This window comes from Garra rufa, chromosome 19 (assembly GCF_049309525.1).
Source record: "Garra rufa chromosome 19, GarRuf1.0, whole genome shotgun sequence".
NCBI classification, from domain to species: Eukaryota; Metazoa; Chordata; class Actinopteri; order Cypriniformes; family Cyprinidae; genus Garra; species Garra rufa.
The window spans coordinates 21,175,022-21,195,316 of NC_133379.1; the positions used below are offsets into that span (position 1 = coordinate 21,175,022).

The 20,295-nt window shown below is 36.0% G+C and overlaps 1 protein-coding gene across 1 annotated transcript; it reads left to right on the plus strand.

Annotated features, from left to right (window-relative positions):
- The first annotated feature begins 904 nt into the window (after positions 1-904).
- On the plus strand, positions 905-20,294 carry LOC141292379 (nuclear factor related to kappa-B-binding protein-like). The gene is made up of 26 exons (XM_073824388.1): positions 905-980; positions 1,842-2,002; positions 2,106-2,307; positions 2,411-2,538; positions 3,729-3,900; positions 3,991-4,095; positions 4,163-4,236; positions 6,511-6,595; positions 6,900-7,074; positions 7,165-7,276; positions 8,031-8,157; positions 8,285-8,362; positions 9,598-9,677; positions 9,757-9,803; positions 9,944-10,004; positions 10,135-10,309; positions 10,638-10,744; positions 10,824-10,947; positions 12,425-12,504; positions 12,639-12,853; positions 13,285-13,561; positions 13,666-13,875; positions 15,160-15,915; positions 17,000-17,106; positions 19,356-19,491; positions 19,595-20,294. The coding sequence occupies exons 2-26, from the start codon at positions 1,877-1,879 to the stop codon at positions 19,718-19,720; spliced, it is 3,885 nt and encodes a 1,294-aa protein (XP_073680489.1). The 5' UTR covers positions 905-980; positions 1,842-1,876; the 3' UTR covers positions 19,721-20,294.
- Position 20,295: the final 1 nt, after the last annotated feature.

Sequence of the window (20,295 nt, forward strand, 5' to 3'; positions counted from 1 at the left end):
AAAGTTGTGAAAAATATTACAATTGCAACAACTGCATTTTAAATATGTGACCCTGGACCACAAAACCAGTCTTAAGTAGCATAGCCAAAAATATAATGTATGGGTCACAATTATAGAGTTTTCTTTTATGCCAAAATTCATTAGGATAATTAGTCATGTTTCATGAAGATATTTTGTCAATTTCCTACCGTAAATATATCAAAACCTAATTTTTGATTAGTAATATGCCTTACTAAGAACTTTAAAGGCGATTTTTTTTTAGATTCCAGATTTTTAAATAGCTGTATCTTGGCCAAATATTGTCTCAATATTTAAAAAAAAAATACCGGTTTTGTGGAGCAGGGTGACATATAACAAATTTAACATGTTAATAGGTTAACCCAAGATCTATGAATACTTTTAATCATCTAAAAAGTATCTTACTTTTTGTTTATATATTATTCATTGATATTTACGCAATGCCTTATTTCTGTCTATTTCTATTAATTGTAGTGTAAGGTTTGGAATTATTATTTGCATTTGTGAATTTAAAATTGAATTAAATTCATAACTAAACTTGTATTGTCTTATGAAGGATGAAACCTATGCAAATAATGTGAATAGTTGAACTTACTTTGTTAATTTATTTATCCAAAAGCTATTATAAAATGATTCTGAATTCTTAAAGTTTGGATGAAAACGTTTGCTTGTGTGTGATGCTGTGTCTTTGCAACAGAGAAAAATAGGAATATTCGCCTTTTCTTGAACATTTTCGTATTCATTTATTTATTCATTTATTCATTATTTGCACGTTTAAGTATATATTTATTTATGCACGAATATATAGACTTGTGAGTATTTTATATTTTTGAGAAATCATTCTTTTGCAGAATGAACGGAAGTTGATGACAGACCGGAAATGTGCACCAATGTTATTATTCCTACCGCCCTTGTGCGGAGCTAGCTAACATATTCATTCCTAATTTCCACCCACATTCATGGTAAGATGCTTTAAATGTTTATCTGATATACGTAAAATAGATAAACGAAAACGATAGATTTTGGTAATTACTTCAAAATAGATTAAAAGGCTGAACGAGACTGTTAGCTCGTTGTATTAGCTAGTAGCATAATTAGCAACACATCAAAGATAGTTATTACATGTGCCTTTTGTCATAAATACATACGTACAAGTTGTTAATACAGGAAATAATAGGCGGTTTCATAGTTTTTCTATTTTAGTTTCGTCTGGTTTGTTGTCCTCATAAGTAAAATATATCATATATCTCATTATCACGAATGCTGTGTTAGATACAATTGTGTAAAATGCAGCCATTTAATAATGATATCCACTACCAGTCAAAAGTTTTTGAACACTAAGATTTTTAATGTGTTTTAAAGAAGTCTCTTCTCACCAAGCCAGCAAAAACTGTAACATTTTGAATTATTTTCTATTTAAAATAACTGTTTTCTATATGAATATATTTAAAAATCTAATATATTTCTGAAGGATCATGTGACAATGAAGGATTAATGGATTAATGATGCTGAAAATTTTGCTTTGATCACAGGAATGAATTACATTTTAAAAAATATTCAAATAGAAAGCAGTTATTTTAAATAGTAAAAATATTTCACAATATTACTGCTTTCGCTGTATTTTGAATCAAATAAATGCAGGCTTGGTAAGCAGAAGAGACTTCTTTAACATTACAAATTAAAAACCTTCCTGTCCAAACGCTTTTGACTGGTAGTGTTTTTTCAAAAGACAAGTTAATTACTAAAAAGTCTTACAAAATACTGCTTTCCTCATGTCTTTAGACCTTCTTTAGTTGATAATATTTAACTTTGTAAACCCACAGATACCGTTTGTGCTGCTGTGAACGGTTAGGCAAAGATGGATGCATTAGATCACATGTTAACAGACCCACTGGAGTCTGGAATGGACCAGGATGGACGTGTGATGGAGGAGTGCATGTTGGGAAACTGTAGAGTACGGGTTCCTGAAGATTTGCTGGAGGACGTGAGTTATCATCCTTCTTTTTTATTATTTTATGAAAACATGAGAGTGAAAAATAAACTAGCCCCTCTATCTCGTGTGCATTTTTGTCTTTGTGTAAGAGCAGCCAGAGATATTCTTCTCAGCCTTGAGTGAGAGCACATGGACAGATGTGCTCACAGATGCTCAGCGCACACATCTACGTCAACTCCTGCCTCAGTTCTCCGAGAATAACATTTCCGAACAGAACAGCATCATCAGTGACCTTTTCAACAACCAGAATTTCTTCTTCGGAAACCCCTTGCACATTGCCCAGAAGCTGTTCAGAGGTCACTCTTTTTGTCTTTATTTTCAATCTGTGTATTCTAAAATACAATGTTAACTTCTCTAAAATGCAACTTCATGAATATTAATTTGTTCATCTTTCCTTAGATGGTTACTTTAACCCAGAGGTGGTCAAGTACAGACAACTTTGTGCCAAATCGCAGAAAAAAAGGCACGTCTACTCACTTCAACAGTACTACCACAAACTACTCAAGCAGATCCTGGTTTCTAGAAAGGTATAGAAAAATCACAGACCTCACAGAAGAGCTAATTTAGACACCGCAGGTGAAGAGCGTAACAAAAAAAATAACTAAAAGTCATTGCCTTACTTAACCAGTTGATTGATTACATTGATAACTGCAAACATTTTTTTTTGTATTACAAGTTTTCTTAAATGTTAGATTTTTATATGCAAATTGAAGTCAGTGAAGTCAGTTTCAAAATTCTTGTTTAATTTTTTTTTGACATATTAGAGTCAAATGTTTTTACAGAGGGAATTTTGGGTATCTCATTTTGTCACAGAAAACGATATTTTTCACAATTTTGAGGGACAATAAAATAGCAAATTTGAGGGGCAAATTTTATATGAACAAATCCCTCTGTAAAAAGCTTCAGGATATAGACAGGAATATAAATGTAACTTTTGGTGTGTGTAAATGCTACTGAAGTGGAGAATTATGGCTCAGTGTAGGAGGAAAAACTCATTTTGAGAAAACTGCTTGTAAAAATATGTATTGTAATTGAGATCTATTGACACAAATAGATAAAGTGCTAGAAAAGAAACACTTAAAGGTGTCTTTTGGATGTTTTCTTTCCGCTAGTCTGAAAAAACACTTAATGAAAAACCAAAAAGTCCAAAATCTCAATCTTGACAGGTGCATAAAAAAACTGTTTTTGCCTGCAGTGTCTCCCCTTAATACATTTATTCAGCAAGGATGCATTAAATTAATCAAAAGTGAGTGTAAAGACATTTAATATGTTACAAAACATTTGTTTCAATTAAATAATCTATTGATCAAAGAACCCCTGAGAAAATTTGTCATGATTTCCACAAAAATATTAAGCATCACAACTGTTTTTTAACATTGAAAATATTAAGAAATGATTTTTGAGCAGCAAAACAGCATATTAGAATGATTTCTGAAGGATCATGTCACACTAAAGACTGGAGTAATGATGCTGAAAATTCAGCTTTGCCATCACAAAAAAAAATTGCATTTTGAAATATATTAAAATAGAAAACAGTTATTTTAAATGGCAATACTATTTCACAATATAATCTATTTACTGTGTTTTTGATCAAATAAATGCAGCCTTGATGAGCATAAAAGGCTTTTCAAAAACTTAAAAAAAAAAAATCTAAAACTTTGGAAGTAATCAACTACTAATAAATGCACGTGGTTTATGTGTTTCTCTTGTAATGTAGGAATTGTTGGATTTGGCAGTTCGCAGTGGACCTGAGCTTGCTGTAAAACGGCGGTACCCTGCCCCGTCTCATAAAGAGATGCTGGAGCAGAGAGTGAGACGTCGAGTGGGTCATATACTAAAGGATGTGAAAACAGAGTGTGGGGACAGTAATGTGTCATCTGATGAAGATGGTGGGTTTGATGTAGTGTGAAAACTTATCTTTTTCAGCACCTTTATGTGTTCATGTAATCCATATGATCATTTTGTGTTTGTGTAAGCAGATACAGCCTCTTGGTTGCCTGTTCCTCAGTCGCCCTCCTCCCCAACTCCAACTGTCTCTCTCAGGGTGCTTCCCAGCCTTTCTACTCAGGACATGAAAACCAGAGGTCAGTTAAAACTATAGCTTTATTGCTCTATGACATTATAAGATGCTAAATATGATTTTCCATGTAGACAAGCCTGAGATGGGTGAGAAGGAGCTAAGAGCCATGCTGCACAGGCACAGAGAGAAAAGAAAACGACAGCCAGTAAGTTGCCAAAAGGGGTCACTGTTTTATTACTTTATTGTTTGTGTTCTACCCAACATCCAGTTATGTTAATAATTAGGGATATAACAATATCAAAATCTCACAATACGATAATGTCTTGATATGAAGTCCATTTTTATTGCGATATTTAGAAAAAGAAAGAAAGACAAATGAAGACTTTGGAAAAAAGTACATTTTAAAGTTAAATTCTAATGCACTTTGAGAGATTTCAAAAGAGCTCCAACCCATGTTCTTAACTAAGAAACTTAAATCAGAAAAAAGTGAATTGACTTGTACCTGAACTTTAAAGGGGACTCAACCATCTTTTTATTTGTGATATACTGTCTCAGTCTAAATTACATTTACACTGGTGTTTTAAGAAGTCAAACAAATTAGAATATAATAATAATAACAATTTTATATTATTGTTATTTCTATGACAGTAATAGTCATATATTGTAAAAACTATTTCACTGTAAAATAAATCTAAATGAATTTTTCATTGCTATATTATTTTTGCGTTACACTACGGTAGGGAAATTACAATACTTCTTTCCTACATTCAACACTTGAGAGAGATATTTTGAATTTGCACTGCAAATAACATTATCCATTTAAACCGCTAGCTGACAGCAATTCAAAAACGTGTCTCACTACAAATCTAGTCAAATGCTGTAATCATCTGCCGCTAAAATAAAGCATCATGACAAAGCATAATGGCCCAAAACACAACAATAACCTTTTAATGTTAGAATAAAAACTTTACATATATTTTAATGTACACTGTTTGGAAGACCTATTTTTCCTATTGTCATGTGACCACGATGATATTGCTATACCACAATATTGATAATACCACTTCATCATTATTAATAATGCTATATGTTAGTTATTTTTAGTTTAGTTTTTCCTGCTGCACCTTTAAAGAAGAAGTTAATTTTTCAGAACAAAAATGTACATATAATTTACTCACCCCCTGTCTGTCTTTCTTCGGTCGTAAAGAAATTATGTTTTTTGAGGAAAACATTTCAGGATTTTTCTCAATATAGTGGACTTCTATGGAGTTTGAACTTCCAAAATGCAGTTTAAATGTGGCTTCAAACTATCCCAAATGCGGTTGTAAACAATCCCAGCTGAAGAAGATGGATCTTATTTAGCCAAACAATCAGTTATTTATTTAATTTTTTTTAAATTACAATTTATATACTTTTTAACCTTAAACGCTCATCTTGTCTAGCTCTGCCGTTTCAAGACAGTTAGGGTATGTCGAAAAACTCCCATCTTATTTTCTCCCTCAACTTCAAAAATCATTTCAAAATCATCCTACATCGCTGCAGAAGTACCAACCCAGTGTTTGCAAAGTGAACATGCAAAGAAGATCAAACACACTTAAAAAGATAAAACAGCGATGCAGGACAATTTTGAAGTGGAGGGAGAAAATTAGATGGGAGTTTTGCGACATACCTGTCTTTAATCGGAAAAAAACAGAGTTCAGGTAGAGCAAGACAAGACGAGCATTTGAGGTTAAAAATTATATAAATTGTAATAAAAAATAAAAAAATCGTTTTGCTATATAAAACCCTTCTTCTTTGTCTGGGTTCATTTGCAACCGCGTTTGGGATCGTTTGAAGCCGGACTCTGGGCACCATAGAAGTCCACTATATAGAGAAAAATCATGAAATTTTTTCTTTAGGACTGAAGCAAAGAAGACATGAATATTTTGGATGACAAGGGGGTGAGAAAATTATCTGTAAAAAAAGTTCTGCAAGTGAACTTCTCCTTTAAGAAACTCTGTGATGTTTATTTTAGAATAAACAAATATTTTACACACACACACACACACACACACACACACACACACACACACACACACACACACACACATGTTGGGTTTACATGTTTTATGGGGACATTCCATAGGCGTAATGGTTTTTATACTGTACAAACCGTACTTTCTATCGCCCTACACCTACCCTACACCTAAACCTAGCCCTCACAGGAGATTGTGCAAACTTTTACTTCCTCAAAAAAACTCATTGTGCATGATTTATAAGCCTGTTTCCTCATGGGGACCTGAGAAATGTCCCCACAAGGTCAAAATCTACTGGTATTCCTATCCTTGTGGGGACATTTGGTCACCACAACGTGATGAATACCAGGTACACACACACACACACACACACACACACACACATTGTGTGCCAAGATTGACCCAAGATTGAAAATCATGGCACTAAAAGACAATATAGATATAAGTAATGATGTCATTTTTAGGACCACCCTGACCTGATGACCTCTGACCTCCATCTTGGTGATATCATGTCACGAGTCAACATCGGCAGAAAAGGATCTGTTACAAGTGAGAATAATATGCTTAGTTGTTTCTATTAATGGAATAATTCACCCAAAATGGAAATTCTGTCATTAATTACTCACCCTCGTGTCATTCCAAACCTGCTTTGTTCACTTTCAGAACACAAATTAAGATATTTTTGATGAAATCCAAGAGCTTTCTGACCCTGCATAGACAGCAAAGCAACTGACACATTAGCAATTAATGACAGAATCTTAATTTTATGGGTGAACTATCCGACTATGAATTGCATGAGTGATTGCAGCATGTGGAAATCTATGTACTCGTTGTCTGTGCTTTTGCCCTGTAGCTGTCTTTGACCTGGCTTTACCTAAGAAGAAAATAAAGGAAGAGAGGAGGAAGAAAAAGATGCGGCCTATAAAAATGGAATCGGAGGAGGTCTGCGATGTTCAGATGTCAGCACCTTCTGTGAACTCGGGTCTTGCTGATGTCCCCATTGCTCCTCCACAAAGCGTTAAAGAAGAGTAGGTCTTTCTACTGTGCATAAGATACTTTGTTCAAAACTCTCAGCATTTAAATATCTAAACACTCATCTGTTTCACTTTGTATCAAAGGCCCATGGATGAGTCCCAGAGGAGCCCTGACACAGTGGAAGAGATAGCCATGAGCTTTTTTCATTTGCTGGAGGACGTCCTCAGACTGGAAAGTCTAGCAACATCCTCCGTGGTACAAGTAGCACCTATGTAATATGCAGACACACTACCATTTAGTTGTAATACAAAGTAAGATTTCAATAGTAAGTTAAAGTTGATCAAAAATGACAGCAAAGACTTTAAATCTTGATACAAATAAGTGTATTTCTGAAGGATCATCTGACACTGAAAATTTAGCTTTGCCATTACAGGAATAAATGACATTTTAAAAAGTATTCACACAGACAGCGGTTATTTTAAATGATTATGATATTGACATTTTACTATGTTATTAGTCAAATAAATGCAGCCTTAGTGAGCGTAAGATCACAAATAAAATCTTACCAAACTTTTGAACAGTAGGGTATATGGTATAGGAATTAAGCAGTGAAATAATAGAAAAATTCTTATATATAACATTCATCATACTTTGGTTACGCACAGTCTTCTTCATAAGGTGCATCCTGGGATCCTTAAGCTGTTTTAAAGGACTTCCAGTATATGTTGCCAAGTTTTTGCACATTACATTTTAAAGTTGTAGTATTGTAAATGAATACAATTTTAATAAAAAATGTCAATTCAATTAAAATTAGAAAAACTAATTTCTGCATTTCCTTTAGACCAAAAAAGTCTTGTAATCATGAGAAATGCTGTATACATTCAGTCGGGAGTGTCCAAACTTAGTAATATCTGAAATACCTGAAGTTTGCAGAAATAGATATTTCACTGACCTTGCTGCTCATCCTAAACTAAGCATTGTGGTTTTTCCATTTTTCTGTTGCTGTCAGATGGAGGAGAAAGTCCAACAGTGGCAGTCATCTCCAGCCAGCACACTCAACCCCTGGTTCTCTATGGCCCCCTGCTGGTCAGAGTTGGCAGTGCCCGCTCTACAGTTTCTCGCTGGAGAGAGCAAAGGTGTGCCTGATTTTATAAATGTTTTTTTTTTTATGATAAATTCCTGCAGCTATTTGTTTATGATTTATATTTTAAATGATGCATGTTGATATTTAGGCTTTTGCTTGATATCTCTGTTTTCTGTCAGCTGGTGTAATGGCTCTGCCTACAGGCTTTGTACCTTTTGTGGAGTTCAAGGAACTTTCCCAGCAATGGAAGTGGATAGGTATGATGGTCTCCCCAATTTTTTCTAATTGTATCTTGCTGTTTTAGTTAATAGGTAAATATAAATTGAATGCCTTTACAAAAGTAATATTCTAACCATTTTCAAAGAGAAGTACAGTGTACACAACCGAAAGTGACTGTAATGAAATGTAAAAAATTCTTGCTGAATAAAAGTATTTTAAAAAATCTTACTGAACAGTTATGTACACTCCAGTTGTTTTTGAAAAAATGTTACTTTTGTAAATGCATTCAATTTATATTTGTCTATAAAACTAATCTAAAAAAAGGTGTAGTTCAGATCCAGGGGTTTTTAGATCATGTGTAAATTCATTACAGCATTTTAACCCACATACTAAAACACTACTAAAACATACAAAAATACTAAGAAATTTGCATAACTGTACAAAATTTTGTATATTTTTGTAAATTTTGTCACTACCGAAACAATGATATGCTTTATTCGTGACTGTTATGGTAGTGACAATTTTATGGGACAACACCCTAAAAAAAACAAAGATGTCACTACCAAAACTTTACCGTATGTTTTGGTCTCAGTAGTGACAATTTTAGATACTTTTGGAGCTAGCTCAAAAATGCTTATCAGCACATGGTTAGCTAGCACAGTTCTGAACATATAAAAACTAAATGTTATGGAGTAACTCCCAAATAAGGGTGTTTAATTATAGAAAAATGGTGTACAGTAGTGACGTTCCTCTAAGTTACACACAGATTTTTCATACTTTTGAACACATTTACCTTAAAATGAAGTGGCCTATCTACTCACCATGTTGCTGTTAGAGAGAGGGACACATGAATATTTCCTGATCATAAATGTAGGGATGTAGTGAAAATCAGTCTCAGTCAATGGACTAAAACACATTTTTTACATAAAGTTTTAAAAGAAAATATCTTTATTTCAACTTATGAAAATCATACTGAAATAATTTTTGCATTTTATTCCATTGCCATTTTAATAATATATTTTAGTTTTTTTGAAAGTGAAGTTAAAGAAAATATCTTTTTTTTTTTTACTTCACTTTAAAAGAAAATTTAAAATATATATTATTAAAAATGGCAATGGAATAAAATGCAAAAATTATTTACTGATATTTTAAATATTATAATAGGTTTCAATAGATAATAAAAGGATCTTGATTTGAGTGCTTAACTGCTTTTTAAATGTGTTTTTTGGTTGTGGGACCTATATTGTACATTTCTTTACACTGATATTTGCAGGTCCAAGTCAGGAGGGAGACAAAGATCTAAGTGCCCTGTGCCAGTTATGGCTGGAGTCAAAGGATCATGTGATTGTCAAGGTAGTAAATGCCTAATATGTATTTTCACAATGATGTAATGGCATACTCAGCAATTTTTGATTTTATATGTATTTTACAGCAAGAGGGAGAAGAAGCTGCAGAGCTCACTCCTCCAACACCCAGAGTGTGAGTTTGACAGTGGATTATGGCCTGTTTACTTAGCCAGTGTCATACTTGAACAACAACTCCTTTGTCTTTTTAGCTAAGACTGGTGCACACACGCATGCATTTCATACTGTTTTTTTTTTTCCCTACTTTGTGTATAGGTGGACTGACTACGTGGTGAGGCCTAGTACAGGAGAGGAAAGGCATGTTTTTCAAGAGCAGGTTAGTGCTTGGGTCTCACCTACCCTAAGAAGGCGTGCTGTCAAACGCATTGTTTTTTACATTGTTGCACCGCTTTTGGAATGTAGTCTGTTATTATTCTTTCAATAACTTAAATGTTTGTGTTTTTTAGGAGCAGCAGCGTTATGATCAACCGCATAAAGCCTTTACTTACCGAATGCACGGCTTTGAGTCTGTGGTGGGACCAGTCAAGGGAGTTTTTGACAAGGAGACTTCGCTCAATAAAGCACGAGAGCATTCTCTACTGCGCTCCGACAGACCGGCCTATGTCACCATACTATCTCTTGGTAACCGCTGTGTTCTCTTTCTTTTTGCAGTTCTGTTAGGGATTTTATTGACATGGATTATTTATGATCTTCCTTTTTCTTCAGCATTTCTGGTGTTAGTTCCTTAAAAAAATAACTGTTTCAAAAAAAAGAATGAATCACTCTAATCTCATTCCAATCCTATTTGAGTTTCTTTATTATGACAAGAACAGTCAGTGGAAAGAAGCACAAATGGGTTTGGATTGACATGAGCATTTGAATGCTGAACTATTATTCTCAGAAAGTGAAATCAGATTTGAATTGAGGTTCAATACAGGAGCACGCATGTGTTTTCTTTTTGCATGAATAGTGCGAGATGCTGCTGCCAGGCTTCCTAATGGAGAAGGCACTAGAGCTGAAATCTGTGAGCTACTCAAAGACTCCCAGTTCTTAGCCCCTGATGTCACCAGTGCTCAGGTCAGACATGTTTTGTGCTGTCGTGTTTACTACTATAACACATTAGTCACTCTTACACTCACATTTTGTCCATTTTTAGGTAAACACAGTGGTGAGCGGTGCCCTCGACCGCCTGCACTACGAAAAAGACCCTTGCGTGAAATACGACATCGGCCGCAAGCTGTGGATCTACCTCCACAGAGACCGGAGCCAGGAGGAGTTTGGTGAGCAGCCCTGTAACCAATGCATTTACGTAAAAAGTCAAAAAGGTTTCATCGCCACAGGCAGAATATCGATCATTGCGTGTGCTTGTTGTCACTCTTCACTAATGAATCCCATTTATATTGCCTGACAAGTAGAACAGGTTTAGTACTCAGAAAATAGCAGGCTGTATCAGGTTTCTATATGCTGCTATTGGTAAATATGAACATGCAAAGTCATTCCAGGATGATACCAAAGCTGTGTAATTTTAGTATTATAAATGTACTTTAATTTTGTTTTAATATATATTAATAGCTTTTTATTTTGATAATTTCAGTTTAAGTGTTAGTAATTATGTCATTCATTAGTTTTTGGTTATGTATATACATTTGTATTTGGCATTTGTTTATTTTTGTTAGTTTTAGTCAGCTTAAACTTAAAAATGTTGTCTTGGCAGCTAACTAAAATATAAGTTAAAAAAGTACATTTTTGATCAAATATTTAAATATATACACTACCAGTCAAAAGTTTTTGAACAGTAAGAATTTTAATGGTTTTTTTTTTAAAGAAACCTCTGAACCTTTGATATATTTTTACTATTCAAAATAACTGTTTTCTATTTAAATATATTTTAAAATGTAATTTATTCCTGTGATTTCAAAGCTGAATTTTCAGCATCATTACTCCAGTCTTCAGTGTCACATGATCTTTCTAAAATCATTTTAATATGCTGATTTGCTGATCAGGATTTTTTGATGAATAGAAATATCCAAAGATAAGCATTTATCTGAAATAAAAAGCTTTTGTAACATACACTGTAGCATTCAAAAGCTTGGAATCAGTGTCATTTATTTATGTAGCAAGGATGATTTATATTGACTAAATATTTATGATAAAGACATTTGTAATTTCAGATAAATTCTGTTCTTCTGAACTTTCTATTTATCAAAGAAACCTGAAAAAATTCTACTCTGCTGTTTTCAACATAATAATAATAATAATAATAATAATAAATGTTTTTGAGCAGCAAATCAGAATATTAGAATGATTTCTGAAGGATTGTGTGACTGGAGTAATGATTTTAAAAAATCAGCATTGAAATCACATGAATAACTTTCAATAAACAGTATTTTAATATAAAAAATATTTCAAAATAGTGCTGTTTTTGCTTTACTTTGGATCAAATAAATGCAGGCTTGGTGAGAGTAAGAGACTTCTTTGAAAAAACATTAAAAATCTTACTGTTCAAAAACTTTTGACTTGTAGTGTATTTATATATTTTGTAACTTCAATGCCAAAAAATTATTTGTATTAATTTTAGTTTTAGTTATCAATACCAACACATTCCCAGCTTAGAGACATGGCCCTGCACACCAGATGCTTCCTGAGTTTTTCCTGATTCTCAAATAACAATGCAAATAAAAGCTAGGAGCAAAGTTACATGCTTAATTTAATGTTAAATAGTCCAGATACTAAATCTGAATATCTCTCTTAAATCAGAGCGAATACACCAGGCCCAGGCTGCAGCTGCCAAAGCCAAGAAAGCTCTGCAGCAGAAGCCCAAACCAGCACCCAAACCTGTAAGTTCCTCCACCCTCATCCATGACATTGGTGTCTCACGCTAATTTGACATGTAAAGCGTCACTGTTGATCCATCCGATTTGCATCACCTGTTGCATATGTTTATGTTTGTGTGTGTTTGTTTGTAATGTAGAAGGCAGGTGGCAAGGAACCAGGAAGTAAGAACGGTGCTGCAGAGGCTGGTCAGAGCTCAGGGAGTGAAGGAGTAGCCATTGCAGCTGCCAGTCTGGCTCAACCTCCCACTACCCCCACACCAAGCACACCCGGAACCCCTAAATCACCACTTCCTCCCACAGCAGCTACTCCAACCAAAATAGGCGCCCCAGAACCTGTCAAAACCAATCCCAGGTCAGTGGCTGATAAACAATTTAGAAATAATTTTCTTTAGGAGCTAATCTGGCAAATACCAGTTCCTTTACAGTTAGTTCAATCAAATTATTTTCAGCTTCAAAGTACGTCATTTTCAAAACCCATATGACTGACTGACATCTGCGGAACACTGAGGAAATTCAAAATTCCAAAGAATGTTTACCGAAAGTCTTTCCTTTTCTATTCAAGTCAAGAAGGTGTAAAACAACATAAGGGTGAGGAAATGACATGGTTTCCTTTTTTAGTTGAACTATTTCTTTGAAGTGCATCTCAGGGAAAAATTCAGCGGAAATTTTCAAAGTAACAATGCAACACAAAGCTAAAATTCAGCTGTATCATTACTCACATGCTCCATTCTTCATTATTTGACTTTAATGATCATAATGTCTTTTTTTTTTTTTTACCCACAGTGTCCTGTTGGTGTCTCCTCCTTCCATGCCTCAGTTAGGAACGCTGCTATCTGCCAGTCAGCCTAGTCCACAGGTTTCCCAGCAGGCCTCTCCGCAGCCTGCGACTCGGGTAGTGGCGCACTCAGCTGCCACTGGTTCTCTGCCTCAGGTGCGAGTGGTCACCGCCCAGCCCGGTCTTCAGACGTCCTCTGCGGGACAAGCAGCCACGTTGGTGCATCAGAGCCCTCACCACATCAGGGTGCCGGTCACTGTGGCCCATGGAAAGAACATTACACAGGTGCGCTGTAGCATCTCAGATTACAATAACGTGTGCATTCAGTGTAGTATAAACAGACAACATGTCCAGCTCTATTACATTTTTGTTTGTCTGTCTTTGAGCAGGCGGTGGTGACTCTACCACTAAGAGGCCAGTCTGCAGGAAGTCCCATTCAGGTGCAGGCTTCACGGGGCCAGGCCAGTCTTACTGTTCCAGGTCTTGCCTCTGCGGTTACAGTAACCAAACCTCAGACTAGCTCACCCGCCAGCCCGGCACACAACCCAACTTCACCTGCAGTGTTGCAGGGTGTCAGCAGCCAGAATATTATCAAACAGGTATGCACTGACTTAAAGTGCATTAGACACTGTTTACACCAGGTAAAGCTGTGGATGCATGATATATTGTGCTGACCCGAATAAGATACTTCACATAAAAGATGTTTACATATAGTCCACAAAAGAAAATAATAGTTGAATTTATAAAAATGACCCAGTTCAAAAGTTTACATACACTTGATTCTTAATACCTTGTTACCTGAAATGATCCACAGCTGTGTTTTGCCTAAATATCATATTATTTTTCATTTAGTACTGCCCTTCAGAAGCTATACAAGATACTTACATGTTTCCCAGAGGACAAAATAAGTTACACTTACCCTGATCTTCAGATACAAGAAATGTTCACCCCCAGACTCTTAATGCATCGTGTTTGTTTCTGAAGCATCAGTGAGCATTTGAAACTTCTGTAATAGTTGCATATGAGTCCCTCAGTTGTCCTCAGTGTGAAAAGATGGATCTCAAAATCTTATAGTCATTGTTAAAATACAATATTGTGTCAAATACACAAAAATGCTGAAAAAAAAAAACAAAGAATCTGTGAGACCTGAAGGATTTTTTTGAAGAACAGCAGGCAGTTTATTGTTTTCAGGACAAACAAGGGACTCATGAACAACTATCACTAAACAAAAACAAAGCTGTGGATCATTCAGGTAACAACACATGACTAAGAATCAGGTTTTTGTAAACTTTTGAACAGGGTAATTTTTATAAATTCAACTATTATTTTCTCTTGTGGACTACAAAAGAACAAATGTCTTTAATGTGAAATCTTATTCAGGTCAGAACTAAATAAAATAACATGCATTTTGTATGATCCCTCTTATTTTTGTAAAATAATTAACATTTTGCAGGTTCTGCAAGGTGTATGTGAATCTTAATGTTTTTGCATTAAGATTACCTTTGGTGTCATCTTATGCTTACTTAAAGGGATAGTTCACGCAAAAACATTAAAATTCTGTAACCCTCATGTCGTTCCAAACTTGTAAGACCTTTGTTCATCTTCAGAACACAAATTAAGATATTTTTGATGAAATCTGAGAGCTTTCTGACCCTGCACAAACAGCAACACAACTGAAATGTTCCCCGGCCCATAAAGGTAGTAAGGACATCATTAAAAAATAGTCCATGTGACATCAGAAAGCTCACAAATTTGATCAAAACTATCTTAATTCTGGTTCTGAAGATGAACGAAGGACTTAGGGGTTTGAAACGACATGAAAATCACTTTAACCTATCTATTTCCATGTTGAATCTCACTCACTTTTGTTTGTTTTTTTTCAGGTTGCAATCACTGGTCAGTTAGGTGTAAAGACCCAAAGCGGGGCAGGGATCCCTCTCACTGCCACTAACCTCCGCATTCAGGGGAAGGATGTCCTCCGCTTACCTCCCTCCTCAATTACGACCGACGCCAAAGGTCAAACGGTACTTCGCATCACCCCAGACATGATGGCCACCCTCACTAAATCTCCAGTGGCCACTGTCAAACTCACTCCAGACATGCTGAGCAGTGCTACAAGCTCAGGCAGCAAGAGCATCTCTGCTACACTACACGTGTCTCAACCTCAGCCCTCACCTCCTGCCTCTAGCACCGCTGTATCCGTGACAGCTGAGAACCTGGCTGCTAAAGCACCGGCCACCCTAGTAAAGGTTCACCCGGAGCTGAAGGCTGCCTGTGACACCGCCATCCGCCTCATGCCCGCCTTGGCCGTCACTATGGCTGATTCCAAGGCCCGTACATTCTCAACCGTCACCTCGTCCGACTCGAAAGCGGGCACCACTATTCGAATAGTGCCAAACCTTGGGGTAATCCCTCAGAAACAAGGTCAGACTGTCTCAATCAGCACAACCAGCACAAGTACAAAGCCTGTCACGGTTTCATCAGGGGCAGCCACTGTTACCATAGCCACCAGTGGAGTGGGAGGGGCCAAAGGCGTGACGCTGGGCCCTGCAGGCACAGGATCAACGCTTTCTTTGGGCACTGCTGCGGCCACAGTCAGACAGGTGCCCGTCACTGCTACTGTTGTAGCCACACAAGCTGTAAGTTTGTCTTTTAGTACAGTATCTGATTAATTTCATCAACACCTTTCAGAATTAATAGGTGTGACAGAAGGTTGTTCAAAAAGCACTTTTTAGTAGAAAAATTTATAAAACTGTTTAAAACTTTGGGGTTGGTAATATATTTTAATGCTTTCGAAAGAAGGCTGCATTTATTTCGAAAAACTGTTTTCTATTTTAATATATTTTAAAGTGTAATTTATTTCTCTGAATCCTGAATAGTATTAAAGGGCTAGTTTATCCAAAAGTGAAAGTTCTGTCGTTAATTACTCACCCATGTCGTTCCAATCCCATAAGACCTTTGTTCATCTGCGGAACACAAATTTAGATATTTTTCATAAAATCTGAGAGCTTTCTGACCCTGCATAGACAGCAACGCAACTACCTTGTTCAAGGCCCAGGAAGGTAGTAAGGACACTGATAAAAAATTTTTTTTAAAGTTACGAGAATACTTTTTGTGTGCAAAGAAAACAAAAACAATGACTTTATTCAACAATTTCTTCTCTTCCATGTCAGTCTTCGACAAGCGTTCATGTTCAGTCGTGGTATTCCTGGAACACACGTCGAAGACTGACACGGAAGAGTAGATATTGTTGAATAAAGTCATTATTTTTGTATTCTCGTAGCTTCATAACATTACGGTTGAACCACTGATGTCACATGGCCTATTTTATCGATCCTTTCTACTTTTCTGGGCCTTAAACATGTCAGTTGCATTGATGTCTATGCAGAGTCCGAAGGCTCTCTGGTTTCATTGAAAATATCTTAATTTGTGTTACGAAGATGAATGAAGGTCTTACAGGTTTGAAACAACATGAGGGTGGGTAATCAATGACAAAATTTAAATTTTTGAGTGAAATAACCCTTTAATATAAAACAAATAAATCTAATAAAGTCACAAAAATGTACTGCCTATTCTGGTAGCACATCATTCACACACTATAGAGTGTTGCAAATCTGGGATGTAATTTCAGTTAGGATGGAGTTAGGCTTTGGAGCAGAGCTACTGTCTGTTGTGCACAACTGTTATGATGATGATTGAAACTCTAATCTTTGCTCTTTTCAGGGGAAACTTCCCACAAGGATCACAGTGCCTCTATCTGTCCTCAGCCAACCCTTGAAAAATAAGAGTGTGGTTACTACTCCCATACTTAAAGGGAACATAAGCACTAAGTAAGCATTCTGTTTCATCATTTAATAGTAAACAATAGGGATGGGTATAAAAATATTGATTCCTCGATTTTAATCCATTCTTTTTTTTTTTTTACGAAACTATATTGATTCTTAAATCCCAAGAGCTGATTAGTCTAGTCTGCTTTTAGGTAGTCTCGCGTAGCCAGACCTTCAGAGTGACGGCTGAAGGTCTGGAATTCATGGCAGCTTTCATTGGCCAAGGCCCGCCCATAAGACCATTTGATCGACATGTCAAACAACCAATCACAGTTCGTTTCGTTCAGCGTCACGTTTCGGTGCGTGGAAACGCCCCCACAACAACAGACTGGCGTGCAACAAGTCAGTCATTGAAATAACCAGCATTGAAAGATAACGAAGAAGACGGAGAACGTTGCATATGTGTATAACAACAATGGTGTCTGCATAAGCACCTATTAGCAAAACGCCGAGTAAATCAGTCTGCGCTTTGTTTCCCGGCGGACCGAAAATAAACGCGACACTCGTGTCTCCCAGAAATCTGGTCAGATTCAACTAATCAGATGACGACTTCGACATTCCTGAAGTGTTTCCAGTTAAGTGTACCATATGCATCAGACGTTTAGCCAACGTTCCGTGGGCGTGACGTCTGAGGCTGAGACTAGCTTTTAGGTAATTACCGAAACATTGTAGCACGCCTCCCATTCAATAAATGGCAATAAGCTTTGTGCTTTGTTAACTTTTGATGTGAAACAAAGTCTCAGATTTTAAATTCTGTCCATTTTATCACAGTATTCAAACAATAAATGCCATTTTGGCGATGTTTAATGTGGAGTGAAAGATCGTTGTAGCACCTCGGTTCATAAGAAGCAGCAGCATGAAACGTGTGTAAACTGATTGTCCCGTTGCTTCAATAGAGGATTTACAATTTTGTCAGTTATCCGGGTGCGCAGTCATATTGGTGATACTCGGATGTAAACAACAGCATGGTTTGCATAGTTAATGTACTACTGAACACGTTCTGCTAATTTATGCTGTCTAAACCATGGAAAAAACATGTGGAAGCTGCTAAATCATATAGAAAAAAGACTTAGTAAGCAGGAAAGGGCACAATATTTTGACAAATTAAAGTTAATAGGTGGTAAAGATAAGCACAAGCAGTATTAAGATATTAGCCTAATATTTCACCTACCTGACTGGAAATGATAAGAACAAACACAAATGTTGTCAAGATTCTTGCCCTGGAAATCCTGGTTTAGTTTGGCCAACCACAAACGCCTTTTGTTCCTGTTTTTTACACTCTTCTCCTTGATTTGTTATAACTTTTAGCAGTCTATAGTACTCCAGATGTTTTTCCCGGTCCAACCGATTAGTACAGCCCAAAACATGACAATAACTGACCATTTTCGGCAGCAATAATCAGCAAAATATGCGACAGTGGCATTGTTTACGTTCAGTGCTGTTAATATGGCTGTCACGTTTTTATGACAGACTCAATTTAAATGTTTATATGTGACCCTGGACCACAAAACCAGTCACAAGGGTAAATTTTTTTTTTATAAAATTGAGATTTTTACATAATCTGAAAGTTGAATAAATAAGCTTTCCATTGAAAATGGAATGTGTGATTTGTTAGGATATGACAGTATTTAACTGAGATACAACTATTTGAAAATCTGGAATCTGAGGGTGCAAAAAAATATAAATATTGAGAAAATCGCCTTTAAAGTTGTCCAAATGAAGTTTTTGCAATGCATATTACTAATCAAAAATTAAGTTTTGTTATATTTACAGTAGGAAATTTACAAAATATCTTCATGGAGCATGATCTTTACTTAATATCCTAATGATTTTTGGCTTAAAAGAAAAATCGAACAATTTTGAATAATGCACTGTGTGTTTTTGGCTATTGCTAAAAATATACCTGTGCTACTTAAGACAAGTTTTGTGGTCCAGGGACAGATATTTTAAAAAACAATTGGATTAGACATGTAATGATGTAATTTAAAGTCAACTTTTTGTTTAATATTATAATTTTAACCTTCAGTATTAATGTAGAACCAACTGACTCTCATGTACCTTTTACAGCATTAGTTGAGATTTTTTTTTTACTTAAAATCTGCGATCTTCTGTACCCTTATATATATCCAAAGTAATCTATATTGAATCGAATCGAGCCCAGTCCTAGTAAACAAATGGCAATCTTAAATTGTAGGCTTTTTTTATTAAAGTTCCCTATTAGCTGAAATGGCAAATATGTGTTTTGTTTTTAGTATCAGCAACCTGGGGAGGAACATTATCCTGACTACCATGCCGGCAGGCACCAAGTTGATTGCTGGGAACAAGCCTGTCAGCTTTGTGACTGCTCAACAGCTGCAGCAGCTACAGCAGCAGGGACAAGCCACACAGGTTGACTCATCAGACTTCACTACCTCACTCCTAAACAAACTAAAACTGGCCTTACAAGCCAAACCATACGTGTGAGTAAACCAAATTTGTTTCTGTGCCCCAGGTTCGAATACAGACGGTACCGGCGCAGCAGCTACAGCGCACAGCCGCCAGCTCTCCGAAATCCACAGTGTCGACGGTGGTGGTCTCTACAGCACCCTCGCCGAAGACAAACCCAGATCCTCAGTGAGACCTACAGTAGATAAAGGCCATAGCTCTAGCCTCTTCATAAACATCATTAAAAGCAGCATATACCTCAAAACTAAAAAAAAAAAAAAAAAAAACTTCTACTTTCCCATGATATTTTGATATGGGCAAAGCAGTGTCAGATTCTAAGTACTTGTCCTGACGCAGCTTTGTTCCCAGCATTTCAGTTATTTGCTGATTGCTGAAGTTCCTGAAAAAAGGAAGTAGGATTTGGATGCTGATATACTGTAAGGGTCATATCAGTCTATGATCTTGGTTAAAGTGAATGGCCTTTCTCAAGAAGCTGTTGACATGTACACAGGCAAGTTTATTTGTGCTTTTGATATCTTATGTTCTTCGAAAGAAATGTAATTTAACAAGTACTGTTTATATTCAGTAGCCACTGTTTGTGTTATGATAAATAAATGACTGTGCTAAGCGAAACAAATCAAAACAAAACAACTGTCATGTTAACTCAACCAAACCGAATCTAGGGCTTAACCTGGCATTTAAATTGTGTATATGTAAAAAAACTATTTGCCTGGTTTGGGCCACTTTGTTTACATAATGTGGTCAGTA

Coding starts and splice junctions, on each gene's coding strand:
- LOC141292379 (XM_073824388.1), top strand. CDS start 1,877: ATGGATGCATTAGATCACATGTTAACAGACCCACTGGAGTCTGGAATG. Junction 10,745..10,823: donor CTGATGTCACCAGTGCTCAG/GTCAGACATGTT, acceptor GTCCATTTTTAG/GTAAACACAGTGGTGAGCGG. Junction 12,505..12,638: donor CCAAACCAGCACCCAAACCT/GTAAGTTCCTCC, acceptor TTTGTAATGTAG/AAGGCAGGTGGCAAGGAACC.